Here is a 16,368-nt window from a genome sequence, read left to right as displayed (position 1 = left end):
CCTGTACCTGGAATACCTCCAATATTTTTCCTCTACTCTAAGGTAAAATTGAAGGTGATCGATTCTATATGTGGAAAGTCTACATAAGCCGAGTCCTTGAACTCCAAATCCAGCACCCTTTAAATTTTACCTTATCTCCCACAATTTGTGTGACATTGGTCTGTCATGTTACCTCTCATTAAACTTCCTATTTTCCTCTTACCTATGAGGTTGGATTACATGCTCTCTAGTCCCCTCCAGTTCTAAATCTTTCATTCTCTACATTAACCTTTAAAGCTAGAAATCAAGCCTCCCTCCCAAGTTCCCAAGGATTCATCTTGCTCTAAGTAGTGCAAACCAATGGAAAGAACACCAAGTCTGAACTGGAGCTCTGATAACTATTTGTAACATCAGGTTAAGTCATTTTAACCTTTCTGGGCCTCACTTTTCTCATCTGCAAAATGAAGCTGGGTTGGAGGGCCTTCAAGATCTATCAGAGTTGGGGTAGCTAGGTGGCACAGTGAATAGAGCATTGGCCCTGAATTCAGGAGGACCCAGGTTCAAATCCATCCTCAGACACAACACAAAAACTAGCCGAGTGACCTTGGGCAAGTCACTTAGCCCCAATTGCTCTACCTCCCTTCTCCCCCCACCCCATCCAAAAGGCAAAAAAATAAAAAAGTGAAGATCAAAGTTACACTGCCGAAAACAGGACCTCAATTGCCACCTCTCCAAGAGAGGATCATCATGATAATCACATTCTTCTTGGTACCACTTAAAAGGAGGTTAACAGCTAATATTCACACAGCACTTTACAAACCCAAGGTCACATTGCTAGTATCTGAGGTCAAATTTGACCTCGGGTCATTCCTGAATCCTGGCATGGAGCACTATCCTGGATACCTCTTATTGTATCAAAGACAAAATATGGTCATAACTCTAGACAGAGAGGAAACCTAAATTCGTCTCAACTTTACCACTGACTAGAGGTGTGACCTAAGGCAAATCACTTCACCTCTGTTTCTGTTGAAGAAAAAAAAAAAAGCGTGGGGAGAGCTAGGTGGTAGTGAATACAGCACTGGCCCTGGAGTGAGGACCAGAATTCAAATCCAGCCTCAGACACTTAACACTAACCAAGTGACCTTAGGCAAGTCACTTAACCCCAAATGCCCTGCCTTTCCCCCTCCAAAAAGAAAAAAAAAGTGGTTGGATTTCATTTCAAAGGTACCTTCCAGATTATTGAAGTAAATTTCCCAGGATACTTGGACTCTACATATGCAGTTATAGGCTGTTTCTATAATATATAGGTCCAAATACATGTTGTTTTCTAGAACAAGATATTTGAAAATAAATATATTCTGCAAAAATTAACATTCAGGCTTTCTATAAGCCAGATTCAGGCTATAATCATTTGTAAAGTCCCATTATCTGTTGAGTTTTTTCTTTAGTTTAATATTTTTTCTAGCAGTTACTGCAGAAAACAAAATACATCAATGATGACAGAATCACAGTGGCCCCCTTGGCCCAGCTTGCTGTGGATCCAAAAACCACGTTCTATGCTGAAGGAATACTTAATTATTGGGGGTGGGTACAGTTAAGTCTGAAAACAGATTCTTTCCTTAAGTACTTTAGAAAGGAGATACTTCAGACACTTTTATTCCTTGTGGAAAGGGTGTTATTACTATATGCATTTTTCTATTATGAACTTACAGGCAAAGGATTCTGGAAACCTACTGCCCTAAGGCATCTACAACAGCCTTTAAACGTCTGAGTTCTTGGATTCAGGAGTTGTCAGTCATATATAAGTCTGCCAATGAACTGAAAGCTGGAAAGATCCAGGAACTTGGCAATTCTTAAGAGGGCCTCAGTTTTGGAATGGGAAGTACTGCATTGCAGGTAGAAGATGGAATTTTAGGAAGGTTCGAGTCCACAACCAAGATCATATGGTTATTAGGCACAGATATAAGATTAGAACTATAAGAAGTCAAGCTTTTCAGAGGCAAAGAACTACTTGGCCTGATTCAGGCAAGCTATTTCAAATAGCCAAGGGAGTGGGTAGCATCTTTGGGAACAGAATCAGGACACCCAGGATGAGAGGACAGTACAGAACCCAATGAAAAACCAGGAATCCCATCTTTGGAGGAGAGGAAAGCATCTTCCTCATTTTGAGTTCTATTATTAGTTTAAGGTGAGAAACAGGAACAGGAGGTTTGGTATCCTTAAAAGCAGCACTCATTTGGGCAAGATCAGGATAAAATTATAATCTGACAACTATATCTTTTGTTTCCTTCAAAGGCAAGAAAGGTTTATATACCTTCAGTCACGATAATTCAGGCGTATTTAAAGCTGGAAGTAGCCATACTGGGCATTTAGTCCAACATGCTCCCTTTATAGATGAGAAACCCAAGTCCAAAAAGGCTGACTTAACTCAGTTACCACCAATGACAAGAGGTGAATCTGAACTTGGCTATGACATGGGATATTCTCTAGGATGCAGCTTCTACAAGAGTTGAGCCCTAGAGAATGGCTGGAGATCCCAGCACAAATAGGAAGGCAACAGTCTATATGGAAAGATGAAAATTATATATTCGGGTTGTATGCCCTATGACCCATTTCTATGCCTCCTAGCCAATAACCAGGGAATCGAGAACATTCTCACCAGACCACAGATAGCCACGAGTACAGTGAAGAGATCTGTTGCCAGTCTGATGAGATGCCATGCCAACAACCACAAATTGAGTGGATGTAAAGGGGAAACAGGCAAAGCACTGAAGGCGAGCTGAATTCCTTAACCTGGTAAGTTTTAATCCCTACCTACAGAGCTAGGTGCTTTCTCATCTGACTTCTATGCAAGCATGTACCTGAACATCTAGCTCAGGGAGGGCTAGACCCATGCCCACCTCCTTTGCTCTCTCAAGGACAAGGGCGCGGCTCACACTCGAGGTGTATCGCTGCTCGCTCTTGCACAGGGGGCAACACCTGAACCTGGGTCCCCCTTGCTTATTGATGAGATCCTCCCCCTCCGCCTCCTAACAGATTCAGATTAATGATCGCTCATTCCTAATTGTCAAATTTCTTTTCCTTCATCCTGTGTCTAATCACCAGTGACAGAAACCATTACGCAAATGAGCAGACGACTTTCCCCAACTGTTCCCGTTGGTAAAAACCTTGTAATTTAGAGCTCTGATTTGTAGGGGAAGCTACATCTCCCCAAGGCGTCCTGGGCATCTGCTCCACTTTTGTGAAGAGCCACCCACCCCCAATCCAGAGCCCCCAACAAATATTTGACTTTGCATAATTAATCCTAACTTTTTTGTATCTGTTGTGGAAGATGAGACCTAAGAGTTCTCACTTGCTGGCCTAACAAGTGACATTTACACTGGCCAAGAACCCTATCTCGATATTCCATTCTTCTGTGACCAGTTAGCAGACACCAGGAAGAGTACCGTTTTGTGTCCAATAAGGAGTTTGGACAGTGGCACCCACAATATGTGTTTCATCCAGGCAATGGAAAGGGATCTGCCCAGATTCAAACTCTCTGGAGCTTATGGAGCCTGGCAATGTCAAGGGAATAGAGCAGTGCAAGCCAGATGGGAAGAGGATAACACTCTGATCCCCACCCAAGTGCATTTCATAAAATGCCCTCACAGCCGTGTCCTCAAATCCAAACTGAGCAGCCCTGACAACCAGTTATTTGTCCCTCCTGTCCTAGGGCTTGTAAGAGGCCCGGCATGAACTGCTGACTCACTTCTGAAGGTCTGAGAGGAAGAGTTAACCCACCAAGCCTGGCTTTCCTTGTCCTTTTTCTCACCATTGTCCCTCATGTCAGGTGGGAGAGACCAAGAAGGGACACAGACCATATAGCACTCAGGTCATTTCCCAACACTGGTTGTTATTGAAAGAACTACACTAGAAAAGGTACCGTGTCTTCCACACTCACACACAACCTGTTCCCATCAGAGAGAACACTAGGGCAGGCATAGAAAGCACAGGGATTTACGAAAGTAAACACACACCCCTTCCCCTACACACACCAGTCTATCAGTGCATTATAAGCTGAGCTTCTGGGGACAAGAACCACTGCTCAGACACTGAATTTAAACCTTTGGCAAAAAGGAAAAAGGTAAAACACATTTTCTCCCACCTTCCTCCCTCACTCCTTCCAGGGAGTCTTCTTGCAGGAGGGCAGTCCTCAAGTCACTCAAGATGACCAAGGAAAGCCCCATCCCTGGTGGCTGCAGCTACCATGACTGGGGCTGGGAGGGTGCTTTTCAGAGGTTTGGAGCATCTGTACATTCAGAACTAGGGATGATGGCAAGGGCTCTGGCTCATCTCCCCAAGTGATGGACAAGGGAGCAGCCCCAATTTACCTCTTAGGCCCCAGTCGACTGTTCCCATCACTGACCCCACTGTAGGTGGGGATCAGCAGTTGGCTCGGAACAAGAAAGCCAACAACCTCAATCCCAAAGGAAGGAGGCTAGAAAGGGGATTCCTGAGCCCCAGAGGCTCTATCTAATAAACCTCAAGCTTGTTGCAGCATGGCCCAACCAATATAAATAGGCTAAAAACCAAATTAAAAATCATCTTGGTGGGCCAGGCAGCAACTTCCCTGCAGTAGTACCCAGTGGAAATGGACCAAGTCAGCATGTGGAGTGTTGATAGACAGACTTCAGCCACAGTGTTGTCATCAGAAGAGTCACACCCAAGCCAGGAAGCTCCTTCTCCTGTAGCACATATAGTCTTGGCAGTCAGGCTGTGGAGAATGTTGGTAAGCAGATCCTGGGCAGAGTATGGGGACAAAGATGTACACACACAAGCCAGACAGCTCCTTCCTTCTTGTGGTACCCAGGATACACCCACACTGTACAAAAATCAAACTGGACTATTGGTGTACAGGCAGAGTATCTAGTCAGAATGGAGACAAGAAAGGCTGAAAAAACTCAGGAGTTCCAAGAGCCTGGGAGACTTGTCATCAGGTCAACAAACTCCCTTCAAGATGCCAACATGATCCAGGTAGACTTGGCTCCTTCCCTTACCCAGACAATGGCAGTGAGGCTGCAGGACATCATGCCAAGTGACAAGAGCGCCATCACAGCCTCAGGGGCCTGGGAGGAAGGACACAAAGAAAGACATACAGACACACACACACACAATGACACAAGGCTGGAACTCCACACTGAATGCAGGACTTGGGGCAAAGAGGGAAGGTGAGTAGGAACAGAAGTGGAGAAAGAAGAAATCACCCAAGATGGGAGCAGAGGAGGGTGGGTTGCTTAACTGCCCCACCTGACCTCACACTCCTGCCCTGGGAGGCTGGGGCAGGAACCCAGTCTGTTAAGTGCTGCGTGCAATTACTATCACTCTGGATCTTCCAGTCCTCATCAACGAAGCAGCGTGGACCGGACGAGATGGGATGGAAGAGCTGGCAGTCACCCAGGAGGCCTCAGCCTCCAGGCAGGCTAGTTGTATCGACCCTTGATCATCGTGTTCAACAAGGGGCCCACCTGTGCAGAGACAGGAGGATCCAGTCACAGAGTTACCTGCAACAATCCCACAACCACCTCCCTGGCCTCTAGACTGGGAGGCAGCTGCAGAAGACCTTAGACAAGCCAGGGATGGGAAATGGGCTATCTTTTAGACAAAACTGAAGTTTTGTTTACCTTTTATTCCCTCCTCTCTCCACTGGAAGGATAGGGGTGGAGACTACCTAACTTTACAGGGAATGGCCAACACCCTCTGGGGTCCATTTTTCATCAACTCTCTCCCACCATGCCCTGAAGCATCGTGCTGTGCTGAGCTGATAAACAGATGCCATGTTCTTCCCCAGGGGACAGAAGAGCTGATCTTAAACAGACAACTGACACACATGTGCACATTTCTGCAGGCTCTGCAAAGAACTTTGTGGATGCCATGTGTCCCTATCAGATCACGTGCAATTAAGGCTAACATAAACCTAACACCCACCACGTGCCCTTGGGGCACTGAATATGGCAGTGCTGCCCTTTATAGGAAGAAGTATTTCACAAACACCAGACTCCTCTATGCTCTGAGTCACTGAAGCACCTTTCTGAGAATCAGCTCCCAGTAATTCCCAGAGCTGCCTTGGCACAGCTGTGAGCATGCTGGGAAATGCTTTACTGCTCTCTCCCCAATCTTCAAAAAATCCCCTGGAGGATCCCCCAGCCAGTACATGAGCCCCACAGGGAACATTACTGCCAACACAGAACAGGTTCCATAGATCTGTTGGCCAAGCCTGGCATTCATTAGGTAACAAGGGTTTTCTAAAGATGCCTGTAACCTTCATGGAAAATACATTAGTTTCCAAAATAAGAGGAACCAGAGTTGACAATAAATTCTGTCTTTGCCCATCAACACCCCTGCCCACCCAATGGCTAAAGCCTCAACCCAGGGCTAGCCATACCTCTTGTGGGTTCCCTAGGGCCTCTCCCAGCATCTTCTCAATGTTTCTCATTATGGCCACTTTTTGATGAGCCTTGAGAGGATATTCAATCCTCTTAGGGGTGGGTGCCCCCTGTAAAAGAAGCAGCAGTTCAGGAAGTTATCCTTATTGGCTAACCTCCAAGTTACCCTAAGTCCTTGGACAGAGAACAGGAAAAACTAATGGATGCTGGGAAATACCTACATTATCAAAGGTATTTACTGTGATGGAAACTTAGGATCCTATGAACACAGATTTGGAGCCAGAAGGGACCTTAGAAGTCACCTAGTCCAAATCACTCAATTTACACTTAAGAAAACCGAGGTCCCTAGAAATGAAGTGGCCTGCCCAACATCACAGAGATAGTAAGCAGCAGCCTGGATTTAGAGCACAGAAGTTCTTGGACTCAAAATCTAAGTGTTCTCTCCATTTGACCATGAGGGTTTTTTGTACTTGGGGAGTTGTACTGTATTCTTTTAAAACAGTGCATTGTACTTGTATTTCCTTTTGAAAGGATGAAAGGGGTGAGTACAGGTAAGGGAGGTTTCCTGAGGCAGGACACTTAAGCAGGCCTGTGATAGTGACTGAACCAGAATACTCAGGCTGACACATCCCCAGTGAACTATGGGGTGTTCTGGCAGTAAAGACACCATTCTCTTGCAGAAGTGAGGAAGGAACTGAAAGCTCTACACCTAAAAACAAAACCAGGCCAAGACAGGCACAAAGAACTATACAGTGTAGTAGGGAAAGCAATGGAGTACGAAAACCTGGATTCAAATCTTAGCTCTGCTATTTACCACCTGTGTGACCCTGGGCAAGTAACCTAATCTTTGGGTCTCAGTTTCCTCATCGGTAAAATGAGGACATTGGATAAGATGATCTCCAAGATCCCTTCTGCCTTGAAATCTTATGATGCTATGAACTATAAAGAGAAGCTTAGAAAGTTTAGGTACCACCCTTTCAAGGCCTGGATAGTTTTGATGCTTTTTGGTTTGAGTTTTTTTTTGGTGTGTGTGTGTGTGTGTGCATGTATGTATGTACATATTTCTAATTACCATTTCCTGGCACGTTATTTCTAAATTTGTAGTCTTTTTCCCCTTTGAAAATAAAACCCCAGAAAATGTACACCCTGCAAATTAAGACTAAAAAAAAAAACTATGACCAACGTGGGAATTTGTTTGACTATGAATATTTTTGAATTTGTTTTCCTTTTTTCCCCCCAATGTGAGCAAGGTATGAAGGATAGAAAATAAGATTGTTAACTGAAAAAAAACTAAAGATTTTTTTTTTTAATGAACTCTTATAGAAAAGAGTATATGGTGGCAGAAAAAAAAAGAAAGGCAGAAGCAGATGGTGAACCTGACGGAGTCAGGAGAGGCCTAGGCTAAATCTTGACTTGGACACTAATTAGTTGTGAGACCTTGGGTAAAGTCTTATCTTCTAAGTCTCAGTTTCCTTATCCCTAGATATTAATATTAAAATATTATTAATATTAAAATGGAAAAATATTAAGAGTACTTCAGTGTTCTTGTGAGGCTCAAATTTACTACTTTATATACATAAAGTTCTTTTGTAAACCTAAAGTGCTATACAAGGTACTATATAAAACAGCTATTGGTGCCTTAGAAAAACTACTGGACTTGCGATCACAATGACCTGAGTTCAGATATGACCTCAGACACTTACCAGAGACTGAGCAAGTCATTTAACTTCTGTGCCTCAGCTTTCTCAAGTGTTAAAAGGAGATAATGACAGCACCTGCCTTTTAGGGTTGTTTGGGAGGATCAAATAAGATGTTTATAAAGTATTTTGCAAACCTTAAATCATTATATAAATGTCAGCTATTATTATTAATTTATAAATGTTAACTATTATTATAGTGGCAGAAGCAGAGAAAAGGGGCAAGTTAATTAGGAAGCATGAAGACATGGGGCATCAGCAAGGTGTAGGAGGCTTAGTTACCATAGGGTTTGGTTTAGTTTGGTTTGGTTTGGTCCTCACTGAAGATTCAGAGAGACACAAAAGAAGTGAGGGCAAGATTCTCTGGAAATCTAAGAAAGAACTAGGATCCAGACAACCTCCCTGAGCTCAGCAAAAGCTAAGGCATTCCTTGCCAGAGCACCTGAACCTCCCTCAAACTTGTGCTACTTCACCTCCCTCTGCCCAAAAGGAGACCTGAACCATGAAGCCATCTTTTCACTAGTGGAAACCCTTCACTTCACCAGGGAAACTAAGCCCCAGAATAAGCACACCATAGCCTTACCTTACCACACCACCCTTACCCCAGGAAGATAATATTCACCTTGTACCAGAAGTTCACAGTGATGGTGGTTCCCCCATTCAGTAATGATTCTATGTGATGCCACCTGCAACAGAATAAACTAACATGCTCCAGTTCTGCCATGGGTAGTTTTCAGAGTAAAAGGAGAACTACACAGGGTATAGGGTGAAAATGCAAAGAAATATCTAAGTAACTAGTCATCATCTGAAACCACTGAGGTCAAGGGTACTGAGACTCTTAATACAAGACATATTCAGTCTCCAAATGTCTAAGAAACAAGATCAACATACCTTCTGGGATTTTTATTGATAAGAGGAATGAACATTATGTCTTTGTCAGAAGAGAGAACTGTCATTCACCTGCCAGACTTAGTGAGTACCCACTGAGGATTTGCTAGCAAAACCAAGGTTTCAGTACCTCCCACAGAACACAGGTACTTCTCACCAGGGAATAGAAGGTATATCACACCAAGTCACAATATGAGGCTATCTTCCCCACCACCCATCTTCTATCCCTTCTTACCAGTACATGGGGATGTAAAGAACATCACCAGGGCCAACCACTGTCTCATAGCCAACCACGTTCTGGAAGTTCGGAAACCTCTCATAGTCAGGATTGTCAAAATCCACCTGGCAGATCCAGTGAGAGAAGAAATTTATCAGCCAACAAGTATTTACTGATATCTAAGCTAGTTGTTACCTTCACCGGTAGAAGAAATTTTCTTAACTAAGTATTCCCTATACCAATTAAATCCTAAGTCTAATCTCTATCCCTGTGCTAGATGTTGGGAATTTAAAAAAAGAAGGCAGCACAATACTAGGAAATGTATAGCCTACTTGGGAGGCAAAACTAAACATATGAAACAATCAGATAATAATAGATAGGACAAATCTAACTGTGAAGGATCCTAAGACTTGGTATTCTGGGAAATGACTGATACAATTTAAAGGCTTGGGAATTTATCCCAAATGTCTCAAAGTTGGGAATTTTGGAATATGCTGTCAAAGCACAAACAAAAGTGTTCTAGTGGGATAAGAATCCTACATGTCATAGGTCAGAATCCACTTTCTGTAGAAAGCCAATAATACCTCCCTGGCTACCCATAATCAAGCCATACCCTACTAAGCCTAGGACTTCCTAGGATAATGTATACAAGTTACCCTGTTCTATACTGGGCAGACTTCAATGACTTCATAGAACAATTTCAAACCCCTGAGAACATGGGAAGGTCTGGATCTAAGCCTAAACTTTTTAGGGGACATAAAGATTAGCCCAAGCATACCAGCTCAGTCTAAGACAACATGAGGGTAATGAAACAGAAGTGGACTTCAATGAATGAAATTAAATAGAGGTGGACCTATATAAGGCATAACTACCCACAAGCATCAAAAATATCAATACAGAGGTCTTGGGAATTGGTGACAAGTGAGAAGAATAACAGAATAATTTTATATGCTAAAATATAATTCTGATTCATCTGCAAGGTAAGCTACCTTTATTTAAAAGTAGCAACACAACAGTACCCACACCCCCGTGAAAAAGAAATGTTATGAATGAGTCTGGACTGCCTTCCCCAACCCTGTTAACTCACCTGACTCTGCCTATCACAGGGATGGTGCACAGGGTAAGGATAGAGGCACTCAAACTGATCTGGAGGAAACAGGATGCATCGCTTATAGCCCTTGATCTGAGCAAAGAAGTTTTGTTGTTCATCATAGTGAGCTGGTGTCACATTTCCTACAACAGTGAAGATACTGTCATGCACAGCAGAGCTATATTGAATAGTACAGAACAGGGGTCTGACAAACTATGGCCCAAGGTCCAAATCTGACCTACCACCTTTTTTTGTATATCCCCATGATCTAAGAATGTTTTTTACATCTTTAAATACAATAAAATTTTATTTAAAATGTAAAAATCATTCTTCACTCACAGTAGGCATGAAATACAGGTGGCTGTAGTTTGCCACCTCCTCAGCTGGAGTACAGAATCCAGGAGAGATTGCATGAAAGTACTAAAGGGTCAAACATCCTTGATGTCAGGGAATCCCCAATCTTTCCATCCACCCATGGACCTAAAGTCATCAAAATTACAAAAATATAAATGAACTAATTCTAAGCATGTACAATCACAAGTTCCAGCAAGATATCTAAGTGATACATGTTTAATGTACAAGTAGTTCAATAACCCTCAAAAATCTAAAAAGTTTGCCAATCATAAAATAACAGATTGTGCCAACATCTGCTAACTCTTTATGAGTAAGTTAACGTACCAAAGTGGTACTTGTAATTTTGGCAAAAATGGCAGATTATACTAATTTTTTTGTTTCCACAGTTATTAACCTTTTGGACATGCTAAAAAGTCCACTTGAAGACCTTTAAATAAATCCATTAAGAAACAATGAAAACAAAGAAGCAACACAGGCATTCCACTCTTGGATGAAACCAGATAGTCTGAGCTGTATATAGGCACTTGCTCTGCAAAGTCCTTCCAAACAGCTTTTAAACTTCTCAGTATGGGCCCAAACCCATCCCAATCTTTACCTCTTCCATTCAAGCCAGCTGCTATAACCTTTTCTAGAATCTATATAGAGTATTATATAGAGGACACTTAGTGCACATTCCTGAGTGACAGAAGCAAAATCTCTGAAGCCCAGAACTGTTTCCTCAGTGGTAACAGTTCATAAATACCCTTGAGGATGGGATGATCTCCACTGCCCACCAATGGCAGGCAACCAGGAAAACAAGAGTCTATGTTAACTCAAATAAGAACTTGTAGGGTCAGCAAAGAGCAGGTGTTTATCAGCTTAAGAAAGAAACTGTTTCAACTAAAACTGACCTGTGACAATAAGTGAGGTCATAAAGAATTAGAACCTGCTAAAGAGCCTGTTTTAGAGCCCAAATCTAAGAGACCTAAATACTAAGTGACTGAAAAGACACTTTCTCCTGACAGAAACCAAACATCTTGTCCCAGATTAACACTCTTCTGGGCACGATAAAAGCCTGCTAAAGACTAATGGTGCTTCAGAGAAGCTCCTAAAGTCTAGGCTTGTATGGCCCACAATCAGCTGGGGAAATTACTCCAGCAACTGGGTCACTGAAACTTACAACCAATTCTAGATTTTTACTTAGTTTCTTACCTTCCATGCCAATGAGCAGCAGGTTGGAAGTCAGCTGCCCCCAGCCACGCTTTCCCTGCTGTTTATTAATCCAGTTCCAGTTAAAACCCAAGAAGTCCATGACAATCTTCCTGCCTACTGTGTCATTGAGAGTCTGCTGCAGATACAACCTATATTCCCCAAGAAGAAACTCTCATTAGCATACATTCAAGCCACAGCCTCCCCATATCCTGAAATACAAACCCACACCCAAAGCTGGCACAACCCCCCACAGAGAACAGCTGCAAATAGCCAATACTAATCTGGAAAATTTAAATTCTTTCCCTTATATGTCAGGGCTCTAACATCAAACCTATGCTTTTAGGAACTCTTGAGACTGAAGAATTCCTATTATGCCTTTCAAAGCCTCCAGTTTATAGCAATTTTCTAAAATAAAGCATAAGGGTCTTGTGAAGATTCTCTCTGCCAAACGGTCAGGTGTTATACACAGGACAGGGCAGCTCAGTTGAACTTGGCCAAATCACAAACAAGACCAAACATGGCAGTGACATTCTAGGAGGAGCCTAGAAGATTATCAATCACCTTAACGTGGCAGTAATAACTGAAGTATCTCAAAAGTAGAATCAAACAATAAAATTCATGGAATATGCTTTGTTTTGACACACAAAGTGTGTGTCAGCTATGACTGTCACCAAAAGAATAAGAACAAGGTAAAACAGCAAGAAAAATTTATAAGTAAACAATTCAATCCTTTAAGGGCCTAAAAGGGAGACTTACTCCCATCAGGAAGGAAGTCAAATCTCCTGGGCCTGCCTTAACAATCATAAAATTTAAAGCTTGAAGGGACTTGAGAGGTCAGTCTAGTCTACTCCTTACACTTTAAAGATCGGAAAAAACTGAGACTGAAAAAGGTTAAGTGACTTAGCCAAGGTGAAATTAAGGAGCTGAGCCAGAACTTTAACTCAGGTATTCTGGCTCCAAAATCTAGAGTTCTTTCCACTATACCACACTGCCCTTAATGATGGGAAACTACCAAACTCAAATTAAACACAGAAGTTCTAGGAAAGTGCTGGGAGCCCTGGATCCTACACTACTCCTACCTGGATCCTACACTACTCCTACTATGTCTGACAGAATTAATAGGCTCAGAGGAAGAAGAAATCTGTTTTCTCCAGAACCATAATACAACAAGTACTGAACAGGTCTCCAGAAGACACTCCACAAATAACACCAAAAGAAAGCACAAATTATGGTGATATTCTATCAAAGCCCAACCAGGCTTCCACCCACAAAAAGACATTTAACCTCCGCTGGCAATGAGATTCCTAAGATGAGAATCCAAAGGCAACAAGGTACCATGAAAAAGGAAATACCCCAGGTCTATGAAACACAGTGCCAGGAAGACCAGGGAAAGGAGGAGGTTGGGGGTGAAGTGCCCAAAGAAAGATAATCTAATTGTGATGAATGATAATTTCCATGAGACAAGAGTTTCTGTCAGTTAATCAATTTATTAATTAGGCTAGCACATAATCAATAAAGATAGTCATTGGTCTCTCTTGGTAACCAAAAGATCCCATCTTGGAGAACAACAAACACTTAAAAACCTTTGGAAAAGTGGGTATCCCTGAAAGGCAAGAAATCAACCCAAACTGGTGAACAATCAATGAAAGGGCAGAAGATGAGGTGGGCTGAAAGTTTCAGCTCCACTTGCTGAGATTCAGCTGCTTCCAGCTATCTGGACAAAAGAATTCATCTCTACCCAGACCACTTAAATAGAACTCAAAGGGTCAGGCATTCAACTAGAATAGATTCTCTTTATATCTTAATCAGAAATTAGCTCTCCTACTAGGGTAGGGTCCAGGCAAGTTCATGGACATCCCAGTCCTTCAGAGATTTCAAAGATTGGTCTCTGAATGAGGAAATAGAAAAAAAAATTCTGGGTGCCCCCTTGTTAAGAATTGGTTATTAATAATCATCTCTCTCAGTCACACACCTATGGGCAAAACTATTCAAAGAAAACATCAACCCTAGGTTAGACCCTAGGAGGAGTTCCTTTAGGAAAAGAAACTAATTGTGCAAGCCAAAAGCACTAACTAAGCTGTCAGACCTACACTAGGTAATGATTAAGTGAGAGATGTAACATCAAGGGTCAAATTCTCACATACGTGCATGTATATGACCTAGAGGTATATGACAATTCAGTGTATGTACAATAATGGTATTCTCCTCTGGACCAAAAACGGTTGCATCTACAATTCACTCTTCTGTTCTAGAGAGAAGGACCAAGAATCACAATCAAAAAGCAACCACCTACCTACCATCAGCCACTTCTCAGATCCTAAGTTAATTGGACTGGCCTTGTCTGCTTCACCAGAGACCAACAGGAAACTTAAAAAATCTAGTCATCAGAGTACTAGGGATTAAGTCTGGAGAGTTCTAAGATAGCAATTCCTGCACTGTGGCCTTTGACAGGGTTTCAGAAAGAATAAGAGATGAAGTCTATCTTTTTACTGCTATTCTAACCCTTACCCCTCACTCCAGTACAGCTCCTACTCAAGCTTACCTCTCTTCACTGCCCCGTTGCTGTATGTCCTGCAGCCTCTCTACAAACTCATGGAATTTCATCTCTTCCCTGTTGGACCTTGGTTTAAAAGTCTGGAAGTTAGCCATCTTTTTCTCGTCATAGTACAGGAATTTGTGGGTACTGGCACTATACACTGAGAAATCTCCATTGCCAATATTCTCTTGTAGATAATCGAGGTCCCATTTCAGGGCAGGATACACTAAGTTCGTGTCAGTCAATACCACAGGCTCCTGAGGAAAGAGCGCCAGGCAAAAAAAAGTTGAACAGTCCTTCAAGCTTCACTCCTGCAAGCCACAACGCTGTCTGTACTATTATTTTATTCTTTCCAGTGTCCCCACCAGCGCCCATCCCAGGCACATTCCCATGTCACAATGCCTCCTTAGACACCTCACCCCCAAGAACCCTTACCTTCACTCCTCCCTTATGCTTCCCACTCTTAAGATGAGTCCTCCTTAATTAACTCCACTCGAACTGCTCCAATTTCCCTCAGACCCCCACACCACTTCCCTTCAGAACACCCCTACCACTTCACTCTCAAAACACCCCCTTCCGCCCAAATCCCTCTAACTCTGCATCTTAAAAACTCAGAAATCCCGCCTCTTCCAAATCCTAGGACCAGCCTAGAGCTGCTCCACTGTCAATAAGCTCAGACATACTAGACTTCCCCAAATGCACCTTTATTTCTCACTCAAAGCTCCGACCCTTTCTTTTACCCTTCCCCTCTCTTACCCCCGCCTCGGTCCCAGGGCCTCCCCTCGTCAGTTCCCCTGACCATTCCCCTCTCCAAGCTTCTCTCGGAAACCCCCTAGGGGCTGTCAGACCTCCCAGCCTCTGTCTTCCCCTCCCCCCGCCTCCACCTCACTCTCGATGAGCTCCTCTGCCCGAGGATCGCTCTGGCTCAGGCGCGGGATGGGCTGGGTCCGGAAGCTATAACTGCGGAGCTGGGACTCGTCCCAAGCTAGGGTCGGGGCCTCGGGCTCCTCTCGAGGGCCCCCAGAGCCCGAGGCTGATGAGGCCGCCGCCGCAGCCGCCGCCGCCGCCGCCATCTCCGCCGCCAAGCCCGGCTCCACCGGAAGCGGAAGCAACACCCCCCCCCGCCTCTTCCGGAAGAAGCTACAAATGATACCATAGAGATGAGTAGAAAAGTCAGAGGGCGCCGCAGGGGAAGCAGAAGGAGTAACTACCCCTGGCCTGGAAGAGTGGAATCGTTGCTGGAAGGGCTTGGGGATATTCTAGGCCCAATCCCTCCCAATTGTAGGGAACGCGCGCAATGTAGGCGAGCAGTGGAAAAAGACTCGGTTTCCCACAAAGCCATCGCCCCAAGGTACAGGCGCCGATTGGAGGAGAGACAGCAGAGGCTGTTGAGAGGACAAAGAGTGGCTGGGGCTGGTTGATCCTTTAAAAATAAAAGAAACAGCAGTCCTAGAGGCTCTGAGCCAAGCCGAGAGCTGGAGATCGGCCGCCCACTGGCTGCGGGAGGAGGCGGGGGAAGAGTAAGCAAAGGAGCGATTAACTAAAGGATTACCTCCTTGGTGCAGGAGCTTGGTGTTAGGCGAATAATCTTAGCGTCCTGTTCAGCTACTGCTGCGAATAAATACGCCTGCGTAGGAGACAGAAGTAAACTGCAGTTTATTCATACACGGAGTGTACGCATATGTGCATTCACACACTCCACCAGCTACACTCCACCAGTTTTTGCAAACGCGTGTCCCATAATTGGGCAGAGGATATTTACATATTCTTCATCTCCAAAGATACAGGAGCCCGAGGCAGTTAGAGAGAGACAGTACCTGGCTGCACTTTGAACAGAGCTGGTACAGTTTGGGATTAGGTACTTGGTATAACAAGAAGACACTAAAATTGTTACTAAGAACCGAACGTGCCCTGAGATCCACTTACACCGAAGAAAACGAAACCTTCTAAATCAGCCGATAAGTCTTTGCTAAGAGCCTCCTAAGTGGTTTTAT

At 43.7% G+C, this 16,368-nt stretch overlaps 1 protein-coding gene across 1 annotated transcript; it reads right to left on the bottom strand.

Moving 5' to 3' along the window:
• Positions 1 to 3,846: 3,846 nt before the first annotated feature.
• On the bottom strand, positions 3,847 to 15,495 carry HIF1AN (hypoxia inducible factor 1 subunit alpha inhibitor). Its single transcript, XM_069098737.1, has 8 exons — positions 15,259 to 15,495; positions 14,381 to 14,631; positions 11,839 to 11,987; positions 10,291 to 10,436; positions 9,222 to 9,328; positions 8,721 to 8,784; positions 6,401 to 6,511; positions 3,847 to 5,483 (listed from the first exon to the last, which is right to left on the bottom strand). The coding sequence occupies exons 1-8, from the start codon at positions 15,445 to 15,447 to the stop codon at positions 5,439 to 5,441; spliced, it is 1,062 nt and encodes a 353-aa protein (XP_068954838.1). The 5' UTR covers positions 15,448 to 15,495; the 3' UTR covers positions 3,847 to 5,438.
• Between the last annotated feature and the right edge of the window lie 873 nt (positions 15,496 to 16,368).

The sequence above is a fragment of the Petaurus breviceps genome, unplaced genomic scaffold (assembly GCF_028583685.1).
Source record: "Petaurus breviceps papuanus isolate PSGF00001 unplaced genomic scaffold, PetGlider_PUasm1.0 37, whole genome shotgun sequence".
Lineage (NCBI taxonomy): Eukaryota > Metazoa > Chordata > Mammalia > Diprotodontia > Petauridae > Petaurus > Petaurus breviceps.
The sequence above is the reverse complement of the archived record's forward strand: the minus strand, read 5'-3'. Positions and strand labels throughout refer to the sequence as shown.

Coding starts and splice junctions, on each gene's coding strand:
- HIF1AN (XM_069098737.1), bottom strand. CDS start 15,447: ATGGCGGCGGCGGCGGCGGCTGCGGCGGCGGCCTCATCAGCCTCGGGC. Junction 14,632..15,258: donor AGGAGCTCATCGAGAGTGAG/GTGGAGGCGGGG, acceptor CTCTTTCCTCAG/GAGCCTGTGGTATTGACTGA. Junction 5,484..6,400: donor CCCTAGGGAACCCACAAGAG/GTATGGCTAGCC, acceptor GTCTCTGCACAG/GTGGGCCCCTTGTTGAACAC.